This window comes from Cyprinus carpio, chromosome B18, assembly GCF_018340385.1.
Source record: "Cyprinus carpio isolate SPL01 chromosome B18, ASM1834038v1, whole genome shotgun sequence".
NCBI classification, from domain to species: Eukaryota; Metazoa; Chordata; class Actinopteri; order Cypriniformes; family Cyprinidae; genus Cyprinus; species Cyprinus carpio.
In genome coordinates, this window is record NC_056614.1 from 13,525,777 (window position 1) to 13,537,770 (window position 11,994).

Consider the following 11,994-nt stretch of genomic DNA (forward strand, 5'->3'; position numbering starts at 1 on the left):
ATCAATATAGTCAATCCTTGTTATTCTTTAATTCTTTCCAAAATAGTAAATGTAAAAATATAAACAATTTATTTTACAACATTCAAACATTGCAATTATATTTTTCACAACAGAAGTGTAGACGAAAGAAAGTGAAAAGGTGACGAGATGTGAGGAGGTTAGATGACAAAAAAATGAGACATTTACGACTATAACGTGCGCCAATACAAAATAGAGAGATTTTTATTAAACGCCTCCTTTAGATTCACCAGGACGTCGAGGGATTTGGATTTAAAATGTGTGAAATGAGCCCAGGGATTATAAAAACATTTCACGATCGATAGTGGCCACCTAATACCTAAATAGTTTCTGGAATCCAGAGGACTTGGCATACCTGTCAAATCATTAGCGAAAACCCAGCTGTGGTTTACATTCACATATCATACATAGGAAAGAAAACCAATATCAATATCAGCAATATTCATTGTGTCATTTAATGGGGAGGGATGCTCTCCACATATTTATCTAAGAACCTTGAAGAATAAAAAACAACTTGTTTGTGTCTCAATCCTTTTCATTTTGGGGGCCCCATGAATATACATGGTTAATTTTCCCCTAAATTCTGTGGTTTTTAATTGTATTTTCTGAATTCATGTGTTGATTTCATAGTACCCAACTGTTATTCATCAAAAATATTGTTCTAATTAAAAACTAATTAATAAAACTTTAACAATTTTTGTCAATCTTTTAAAAATATATTTACAATTAAAAATATCAACAATTAACTTAAAAAAATAAAACATTTTATTCTATATTTTGCCCAACAGAAGTTTACCTATTTTATTTAAAGATTATTATTGGTTGTACGTGCATAGTTTTCTTACTAAAAATAATAATATGCTACTAGTCAGTACAACAAAGACAGTTACTAGTAAGAGAGCAAAAAAATTTTTTTTTTTTTCGAAATTCAAGAATGAAATTGTTCCGATCCTCAATGTTTACAAATTTTATTCCAAAACCCATCACTGATTTATATGTGACCCTGGAGCACAAAACCAGGGTCATTACTGTAGAGGGGTGAAGCCATGCTGTGAATATTTGTCGCGCAAATAGCCCACACAAATACGGCTGTCGATGGGTCAAAATATTATGATTTTCTATGTTCCCAAAAAATTATTAGGATGTTTTAAGTAAAGATTCATGTTCATGAGAATTTTGAAATTCTACCGTCAATGATCAAGAACTTTAATTTTTGGACAAACTTAAGGTGATTTTTCTCAAAATTTTAGATTTTTTTACATACTCAGATTCCAGATTTCAAACAGTTACATCTCAGCCACATATGTCTACCTAACAAAAACTACATCAATGGGAAGCTATTTATTGGCTCTATTCGGCAAATTTATGTATAAATCTTAATTTCAAAAAATTGCCCCTTATGACAGGGGTCCATGGTCAATATAGATTTTGCGCAAAGGGAAAACGGCAAAAGTTATTAAAACGCTCACAATATATGCCACATTTTTGTAAATTTTGACATAAGGCAAATGAGCAGTTCCATACAAATGTCAGCCTTACCATGAAAAAAAGTTTTTACCAAAAGAACAAAACCCTACTTAAGTTGTGTATTTAGGTTTTTATTTTACTGCATTGCAGGTGCTTTAATAAAAATTTGAAGGAAATAGCGATGTTTATCCACTACATATGAGAGGAGATTAAAGTCAGGCTACATTTTCATTCAACTATATTTTCACTATATTCATATAAAAGGATGCTCATTGTAAACAGTAAACATTTTGTAGGAAGAATTTTCTGTAGGAAGATCCTAATGTATTCAGATACTTAGTATAAAGTGTTAACCAATTCTCAATGGGAAAGTGCCCAAAGCCAAACCATTGCCTCAAAACAAAAGTTGCACTGGCAAAATTGCTCAAAAGTTGATAGATCCACCTGAGTCAGGATACTATAGATATGACGTCAGGACGTCATATCAGTAACATTTTAAAGATTAAAATTAATATTAATATAGCCTAACCATAATGCAACTAACTTGAACTCCACTTTCTGTCACAAAGCCAACTTATGTCCAATTTAATTTTTATCAATATTCATCCTACTTTGCTCTTATGAACCATAATAATGTGTTATGGAATAAGCAGATACATAATAATCTTATTCAATATTGGCACACATGATGGTAGGTCTACGTTGTGATCTGTTTCGGCTTACCCTATCAGAACATTGGAGAAGTGAATTCTTCTAATATTTTTCGAAATAGTATCATTCTCATAGAGAATATCAGAGAGGATTTTGGCCTTGTATTTGCTGTAAAAGGCGGGCATGGGCGGCGCGTAGAACTGGGGCTAGTAGGATGCTTCAGCAATTTCCTGGAGCACCAACGCACCTTTACATATAAAAAAAGAGAAGAAGCAAAGAACAAATATTCAGGAAATGCTTCTTCCAGTGAATTCTAGGTGGGACTTTCGTGGCAAAAAAATTCTTTTAAATTGAATAAGTTTGTTTAACCCTCAATAAAAATGAAAAAATTGTACTAAAATTCGTGATGGCCAAAAAAAACAATGTAATAAAAATTTTAAGTAGGAAATCAAGTAGATGATTTATTTTATTATCCAAATCATAATAATAATAAATATAATATAATAATATAATAAGTTAACATAATGGCTAAGATCAGCTTCCAGGTATGGAAACTGCATGCGGGCATAGATATTTGTGGAGGCGAGTATTGCCGGTCAGTCATAAAGCAAAATGAATGCATCTAAATTCACAGTGTAAAATCTGTAATTAGGGATTGGCTGTAATGGGATGCACAAAATATAGGTGCAGGTGGTGGCGGGCGTGATAATTTCAAGCATGACTGGGCTTGAGCCTCTACTCCAGCATTCTCAAGCCACAGTGCAATGGAGCGGCAGGCGGGATAAAGTGGGGGCATCATACTACAGGAATTGTATTTTTATGTATTCTCAATATCTGCTTTATAAGCACAGGGTGAAAAGGGCCTCATATTCCAAGTGCATAGCTTGGTATATAAGAATAAATCTGTGACTTGAGGCTCATATTGGCCGATAAAAATCCAGCAAAATTATATATCAGTCGGGCTCTAATTAATAAGCTGTTGCATTATTGGCCTGCTTTGATCTTACACCCCCTCAGCAAAGTGCGTTCAAAATGCTTTCTGGTGCCTCTCCCCTGTGTCTTGACTCAGAAATACGCTGGAGTGGACTGTAGGAGGACAAATTGCCAAACTACTTTTTAAATAGCATAATATAATGTTCATTGTCAATATTTTCTTCTTTAAACCTTTCATGTATTTCATATCTGCCTGTATCAAGTGTGCATTAAAGGAAGCAAGATTTTTCGCGTGTTCAACACGCATGCTGCTGGAGTCGGCGATGCACAAGAGATAAGCTGTGAGGTTACATCCTTGTTTATTTTTGTCTAAATATTCTTCTTCATTACACATCTTGTGTGGCTTTATTTGTGAGTATCACTGCATGTTTAATTCCCTACCTCGTATGTCACCTAGCCTGGAACTGCTTCCGTGTACAACTGTTGGTGCAAGTTAGATTAAACTGATTATTCACGTTTTAAATATGGTTATTTTTCTTACAAAAATGCATCTATTAAGCTACAGGAGGACTTTTGTTCAGACACTTTTTATTATGGATGAGCTTTTCATTTCACTTCTTTTGGACTGATGATGACTGATGCACTGCAAATTAAACAGCTTGAAGATCAAAGACAGTTCGTCTGAAAGAAGAAAGTCATATACACCTAGGATGCCTTGAGGGTGAGTGATTTATATAGGCTAATTTTAGAATTGAACTAACCCTTTAATGTGTGTGTATTTATATCTACGTAATATATCAATACTACACATACATATGTAGACAAAAACTTTTGACAGCAGTTCAATATATTGGTAATGAATCTATCAGAATTTATATTTCATGATTTGACTGCGAAAGTCACGTCCGTAACGCCGGAATTTCTCTAATATATTTCTATCGTCAGTAAAACCAAACTTTTTTGACAGGTTGTTTTTTACTTTCACTTCCGTTTGCATTTGGCGGTAGTATTGAGACGGAGCTCCTACTTTTATGAAACACTCCATATGAAACACTAAGAAAGAAAGAAAGAAAGAAAGAAAGAAAGAAAGAGAGAGAGAGATTTTGATTTAGATTTAGGTAGAGAGAGAGATAGATAGATGGGAAGAAATAGATATTTACGATATCCGCGCGCAAAGATGTTGTATTGAACGCCTCCTTCAGATCACCGGGACGTCGAGGATTTAAACTGAAATGACAGGATTTAAATCATTAAAATCTTTATCCATCGTTCGCGAGCAATATTTAGAAGGCCTAATACTTCTGGATCTAGCTATATAAGAGACTGGCGTGCCTTTCCTTCTCCAGCGAAACCCAGCCGTGGTTTACATCGCATGAGAAATTGCCCCTGCTGAAAGGCTTCTTTATGTTTTCTGGCAAAAAGAAGAACTTCTTTGAAACACCCATGACTTTTTCCACTTAAACGGAAATGAACATTAGTCAGTCAGCTACAAACAATAGAGCTATTTGTAAGAAACAGGCATGTTTAAACAAATGACAAACCTCGTCCTGATTTATGCCCGTGTTTTTCAGATAAACAAATCCCACCTCGGTAAAGGCCTTTCTTAGTTCGTCACTTAACTTTTTCAAGTTATCATCTGACACATTGGTCTTTCCCAGTTCGTAGACATTGAAATCCACGACAGGTATCTCCATACTGATTTGTTTTACCCCGAGACAGCAAACGTAAATTATTTTAAAATTATTTCCGAAATCGGGAAGAAAATACGCCAAGAATCTTCGTTTTGTTTATCAGGGTTATGAATAAAGGTTATGCGCGACAATTTTTAGTAATATCTACTTTCAGACTTTCAAACTTTCCCGCATTCAGAGTTTCCCGTGATGAATCCAGCGTATTAGCGACGTGACAGATAGATGTCTGCCCGCGTGTGTTGATGTTGAGGGGAAAAAAACTGCAAAAACAGCAAAACGCTTAATGTGGCCTTATAACAGACTAAGATGATAAAGACAATTCAATAGGCCTATCCTATATGTCTTGTTGTTGACTTAACGTATATACAGACCAGCAACAATAAGGCAAGCAAATGGCTATGAACACAATGCGAACACTTAATGTGGGCTGTTAAGGCAAGCAGACGAGTACAGAATGCAGTCCGTTAAATTGTACATTAAACGTTTTCCTCCTATAGAAAATCATTATAAATAAAACACATAATGTAGCTTAATGGACAAAGACAGTGATATAAACGAGTTGTAGACTGTTTATTCTATACGGAAAAATGCTTAACGCGAAACTCGAGTTGTTGCGTTTATTCTGGGCTCACCTGCTTGCTTGTACATATTAGTTATGTATTTTAATAATGTAGAGAAGCATATTGAGTTTGGCCTTTATCATCTTATTCCATTATGCCACATTTTGCGGTATGTGAGGAAAATACTATATAGCTACATATTCATTATATTAATGAACTGTATATTTAATTTGATATTTTAATAGCATCTTAATACATTAAGCCATCCCTGCTGAAAAAAAAAAAAACATCTTAAACCAGCCTAAGCTGGTTGGCTGGTTTTAGCTGGAAATAGCTGGTTTTAGCTGGTCTCAGCTGGTCTCCCAGCCTGGCCAGGCTGGTTAAGCTGGTTTTAGCTGGTTGGTCAACTTGGCCAGGCTGGTTAAGTTGGTTTAGCCTGTTTTTAGCTGGTCTCCCAGCTTGTCCAGGCTGATCAGGCTGGTTTTAGCTGGTCTCTAATTTTTACCATATTTTCTATCGCCCTACAACTAAGCCTACCCATTACAGGAAATATTCTGCTATTTCAGATTTTCAATACACTCCATGTGTGATTTATAAGCTTGTCTCCTCATGGGGACCTAAAAAATGTCCCTACAAGGTCAAAATGCACTGGTATTAGGCTTACTATACTATTCTATAATTACTATATTTACATTTGGTCCCCATAATGTGATAAATACCAGGTGTACACACACACACACACACACACAAACAGTGATCACAAAATAAAACAACACAAAAAATAGAAAAAGAATAGATGATTTAATAATAATTTAAGTTATTTATTTAAGTTATGTTCTAATTTTAAATGTTTATTAATGTAAATTCTGCGTGACTGTGACGTGTTTAAATGGGCGTGCGTGCTGAACATTCGAGTCTCATTCAAACACTGGAGCGGAGGGAGTTGCCATAGAAACGGAGCGCGAACACAACAACTGACAAGCCGGGAATCACTGACTTTTGCTGCTGTTTTCAAAGCTTTCGGTAAGTTTAGTTCCTAAAATCACACAGATATTACATACAACTGTTCCTGATACTTTTCTTGCTTGTTTTTGACTCGCTTCTGTTGAGTTTACTTCATATAAATGGTTAATGTCTTCGAATCAGTCCGTTAGCATCTTACCAGTTTTCAGAGGAGTTAACATTAGGCTAACTCCATAGACGGAGCTCTTTATTAAAGTTTGGGATTCTTATTACATCTTTATGTGTAGATGAGAGCATTTGACAGGTCTGTGAAAGGTTTGCTGTGTTTTATTAAATAATTTATTTTTAATGGGTGATTGGAAATTGGCTAATTTATTTAACCTCAAGTTAAACATATAAACTGTAACGTTAATTGGTGACGTCACTGATATCAGCGCGACAATGAACTGAATCATGTGTTTTGGTCTCTCATGGTGAACAAATATTGACAAAAACTATTGATTTCAGGAGAGAGAAAAAAACCTCAGAAACAGGAGAAGCTCCAAGATTTCACAATTTCTGAAGGCAGAAGAACTGGGAAAGCTTCTTAAATTTTTAAGAGCGCTTTGACATACATAAGTAAGCAGTATGAGCAATATTAAATAAGAAAACCTAGAAACAAATTCTGTTACGTTAAGAAATAGTTTTCTTTATTTTCTTCTCCTCTCTCCTTTAGCTTGGTTCCTCATAATAAAACTGGTATTGTACACTAAATATGGTTGTCTCTGTGAAAAATTGCTTATGTTCCTAGATTCTTCAGTGCTAATGGCCTGCTGCACCCCAGAGTCCTGTCAGACAACATCTACAAAGAACACTGAACCATTGGGCTAATAACTTAACCTCAAATATACACTATTGTTCAAAATTCAGTAAGATATTTAATGTTTTAACACAATTCACACATAACACATCTCATTACCGTGCACTACAGTTATATGTGATGAAATAAATAATCTTTTATGTGAAATAATACGAACAGCAGCTATGCTAATCTTTCTCCTTTTGGTTTCCTGTTTCTATCCCGGGATGCCCATCTCAAAGTTACTAGAGATTACGCCAGTTCCAGTTTGGATCCAGCCTTCAGAAGACACCAACACTCACAATGACTTCAGATGATGACAACTATAGGTGAACATACAAGTCTGCCAAATATTATCCTTATATTGTGGTCATTGCCCTAAAAGGTAAGTTCACAGATTGTCAACCAGCTTTCTATTGTTACAGTGTTATATGTAAATGAACAATGATTACCTGTTCTCTGAATTACATGTACCAAGATATCACCATTTATTTGGAGGCAAAACTCTGCCAGATGATGCAAAAGGTTGACTGCATGTCTCACTTGTGTGTCCTGTTTAGCTGTGTTTTCTGCCTTTGTATTCTCACTGTTCGTTTACACTCAAACTATTATACAACTATTCTACTACTATTAAATTATTAATCAGTTTGGGCATCTTTTTACCATGTTTACATAAAAAAAAGTAAAAAGTATAATAGTGACTTTATTAAATGACCCACTATGAAAATACAGTTTTACTGTGTTATCGATATCTTTTTCTCTACTTTAGGGAGGAACTTCTCAACAAATTCACTTCACAGCGCATCACTGGAAGGCTTTCCTATGTAACAAACATAGTTTTCCACTCTTGTATTTATCCATATCAGGTTTGTAAATGTATGGGGGGTTTATACTGTATTTTGCATCATTAATCTTGTATGAAAATTATATGAAAAAGAAAACATGACAAGGTCACTGGATTTCTCACAAAATCCCAGTATTATACCACAAATATGTTCTACTTAGCTAATCTTAAAATTAAACTTGGATTGATAGTTTATAATACCAGATGTGATACTTCATAATGTAGGGGTCCGGTTCCTGAAGTTCTACCTTTCAGCAAATTTCAGCTCCTCAGGAGCAGCTGACAATTACAGCCAGGTCAGGGTTAGATCTGAATTCTGCAGGAAGGCAGATCTCCAGGATCCAGATCTGGGGATCCCAGTTGAAGACATCAGAACATCAGATGTTGGTCTGGACAGCTGTACCTACAGTACACCACACTGACCTCTCTGCTTTTGCACGGATAGCTTACTACTACCATGTTCTGTGAAGGTATTATTATAGCAAAACTGAGCACCTGCGACAGTGGAATCTGCAGGTGTAAAGAATAGTCGCACAAGCATATCAGTAAACTGAAGTCACAAAAGTTTTTTTAGGAGTTGCAAATGTTTTATTTACTCTTTCTTTCTCATAAACACAACACAACAGTAACACCATTTCAAATTCTGAGGTGCACAAATCCTGTTCTACAAATCACAAAATAAAGAAACCCATATGCTCACAGTTTGGACAGAGCTGCTGTAGTGAATGTGGGGCAAAACACACTCCAATCAAAAATGTGAAATCATGAACAAATGTTGCACATTTGTATATACAGTCGTGGTCAGAATAACTGGCACCCTTGATAAATATGAAAAAAGAGTCAAGGTGATGCTGGTTACTGCATGATGATTGAAATCACGCAAATGGCCTTAAGCCAGGGGTGTCCAAACTTGGTCCTGGAGGGCTGGTGTCCTGCAGAGTTTAGCTCCAGTTTGCCTCAACACACCTGCCTGTACGTTTCGAGTGGAAGTTGCCTAGTAAGACCTTGATTAGCTAGTTCAGTTGTGTTTAATTCGATTTGGAGCTAAACTCTGCAGGACAGTGGCCCTCCAGGACTGAATTTAGATACCCGAGCCTTAAGCAACTAAATAAACTGTAAAAATATTGTTTTCTAAAACATCATGGACAGAATATTCCTGAGAGCACTGTACAAACCCGCAGCGCCACCTGCAGGACCGTTAAAAGCATTCAAATGCTTCAAAGCGCCAAATGTGATTAAGTGCTGAAGCGTGTTACTCGCCCGGTAACTTTTATCAATGGTGGGGAGAATTTGAGATTGCTTAATACTATCATAAAATTTGCAACCGATGTGGTGTAATTATATAAATAGAGGCTATAGTCTGACGCGCTACATGTGTGCTGTAACAGTACTGTTCGATTTACTGTAAATGCTGTGTTAGTGTAACTTTAATTTGCATTTGGGAATTCAACATTCGTCATTAGAATCGTCTATAAATCTTTTGTTGTTTACAGAGAGAAGTTTCAGTGTCACATGATCATTCAGAAATCATTCTAATATGCTGATTTGCTGCTCAAGAAGCATTAACTATTTATTATTAGCAATATTAAAAAGAGTTTTTGCTGCTTAACTTTTTTGTAGAAACAATGATACCACTCAAATATTTGTAGTAAGATTTAAAAAAGAGAGAGAAATTAATAAATTCATTCATCATACATTAAAGTGCTAAAAAGTGAGTAAAATGTTTCAAAATATTTATATTTAATAAATGCTTTAACAAATTTAATAAATATATTTGATACATGCAAATAAATGCTGTTCAATGAACTTTCTATTTATCAAAGAATCCTGAAAAATATAATGTATCACCATTTCCACACAAAATATGATGCAGCAAAACATACTCAGTTACTAACGTAACCTCGGTTCCCTGAAATACGGGAACGAGTACTGCGTCAAAGACATATGGGAAAAACATTTTTTTTCTCCTGAACTGAAGCCTTGTTCAATCACGCAGTGAAACTGCATGGCCATTGGTTCGTGGAGTGTTATTAATACAAACCAATGGCTCGGCAGGAGTGCTGCACGAACCTATGGCAGCAAAGCCCGCCAAAATGGGCGGGGAATCTGGCTATATATTGGCCGCTTCGCCACAGGAATTCAGGTTACTTCGACTGAAGCGACGATTGAGTCGTGCAGCCTTTTAGCACGGCAAGGAACGCAGTACTCTTTCCCTTTCAATACTTCACTCGTACTGCGTCGAAGACGCTATGGGAACTCAGTTCAATCACGCCGTGCTAAGAAGGGGGGACGACCAACGCAATCATACTTGATTTGTGATACCAAGATATGACAATAGCATTTAGGAGCAGATAAGTTTAATGACGTTATGTCTGGCCTAGCTTGACCATCCCGTATTCGTATCGCCTAAGTACCATGGGGACCGAGTGCATACAAGCGGAGTTTGAGTCTTGGGCAAAGAATGGCCAAGAGCATGCGAATGAGGAACAAAAAGGTGACCTTTAGACAGAAAGTACACTAGCATGAAGTTTCAGGATGACCTTCAAGTCGTTAGAAAAGGCTCTTTTAGAGAAATTCGCTCTTTTAATCTCTCTCTCGCCGGATGGCCGCAGGAAAGTGTCTGCAGCGGGAACTGGCAGTCGGGTTCCAGTGCGAGGCGTGTCAACGGCGAACAGTTCAGCGGAGATCAGCGAAGCGATGTGACGTCATCACTGAAGGAGAAGAAACTGAATTCCTGTGGCGAAGCGGCCAATATATAGCCAGATCCCCCGCCCATTTTGGCGGGCTTCGCTGCCATAGGTTCGTGCAGCACCCCTGCCAAACCATTGGTTTGTTTTAATAACACTGCCCGAACCAATGGCCATGCAGTTTCACTGCGTGATTGAATAAGGCTTGAAAAAAGAGTTTTTCCCATAGTATCTTCGACGCAGTATGAGTGAAGTATTGAAAGGGAACTGTTTTTAACATTGATAATTATCAGAAATATTTCTTGAGCATGAAATTAAATTGTAATGGATTCTAAAGGACCACGTGACACTGAAAACTGGCATAATGATGCAGAAACTTCTGCTTTGCATCACAGGAATAACATTACATTTTATAATATAATAAAATAGAAAACTTCAACACATTTCGATTTTTTTATTTTTATTTGTAGTAATATTTTACAATATTTTGATCAAATAAATGCGGCTTTGATGAGCAGAAAGATTTTTTAAAATCATTAAATGTAATGTTTTTCCAACTTTTGGCGGCGACTTTAAAATAATTCCATTTATATTTTATTATGTGATATAATATTATTTTCATGATTATGAAATGCTGTTTTTTTTATTTTTACATGATAATAGTAGTGTATTATCTTCTACACAGATCTAATATATATCTTTTAATGTGCAAATAATATCTTATATATATATCAAGTAATCTATATCACATATACAAGTGGGGGGGGATCGGAAAGTATTCGGACCCCCTTAAATTTTTCACATCTGTTAATATTGCAGCCCTTTGCTAACATCCTTTAAGGTAATTTTTTCCTCATATGTAAACACACAGCACCCCATATTGACAGAAAAACACAGAACTTTATTAAAAAAAAAAAAACTAAAAACGGAACTACACATGGTTTATATATTTAATAGTGCCAGGGGCGTGGCCCTGGAGTAGTCATATTGACCTGCTTTTTTTCTCTACTGATCACATATCTGTTTCAATTATTTTTTTTATTTATGGAAATGTTGGATTTTTGTGATTATTATTATTTTTATTTTTTATCAACTATAAAAAAAAGCTTTATGAGTCTGAAAGGAGGGGGGGGAAAAGCGCGGGGGGGGGGCGAAAAGAAAAAACATGAGCAACAAGAGCGCGACAGGGCGCCGGCAGGCACGCCGGCGGCCACAAGGCAGTAGAGCACCCACCAGCGGGGACCACGGCTCCCCGGACGCACTGGACAGACATCCACAAGCAAACCCGCCGCGCGCACACGGTCCCACAGCACGCCTTCGTACTTTCACACAAATTGTCTTG

General features: G+C 36.3%; 1 protein-coding gene and 1 long non-coding RNA gene across 3 annotated transcripts; one reads left to right on the forward strand and one right to left on the reverse strand.

Moving 5' to 3' along the window:
* Nucleotides 1–4,184: 4,184 nt before the first annotated feature.
* LOC109086864 (1-aminocyclopropane-1-carboxylate oxidase-like) lies at nucleotides 4,185–4,885 on the reverse strand (the record flags this gene model as incomplete). The annotated part of the gene is made up of 3 exons (XM_042743917.1): nucleotides 4,610–4,885; nucleotides 4,402–4,525; nucleotides 4,185–4,296 (listed from the first exon to the last, which is right to left on the reverse strand). Coding segments are annotated over exons 1-3 (390 nt in total), but the record flags the coding sequence as incomplete, so codon positions are not given.
* An 856-nt stretch (nucleotides 4,886–5,741) lies between these two features.
* LOC109050835 lies at nucleotides 5,742–7,987 on the forward strand. 2 transcript variants are annotated; one of them, XR_006157076.1, is made up of 5 exons: nucleotides 5,742–6,343; nucleotides 6,791–6,901; nucleotides 7,074–7,191; nucleotides 7,364–7,506; nucleotides 7,891–7,987. It is a non-coding gene; the product is annotated as an uncharacterized LOC109050835 (long non-coding RNA). The 2 variants fall into 2 exon arrangements; XR_006157075.1 differs by having other exon boundaries at nucleotides 7,074–7,506.
* Nucleotides 7,988–11,994: the final 4,007 nt, after the last annotated feature.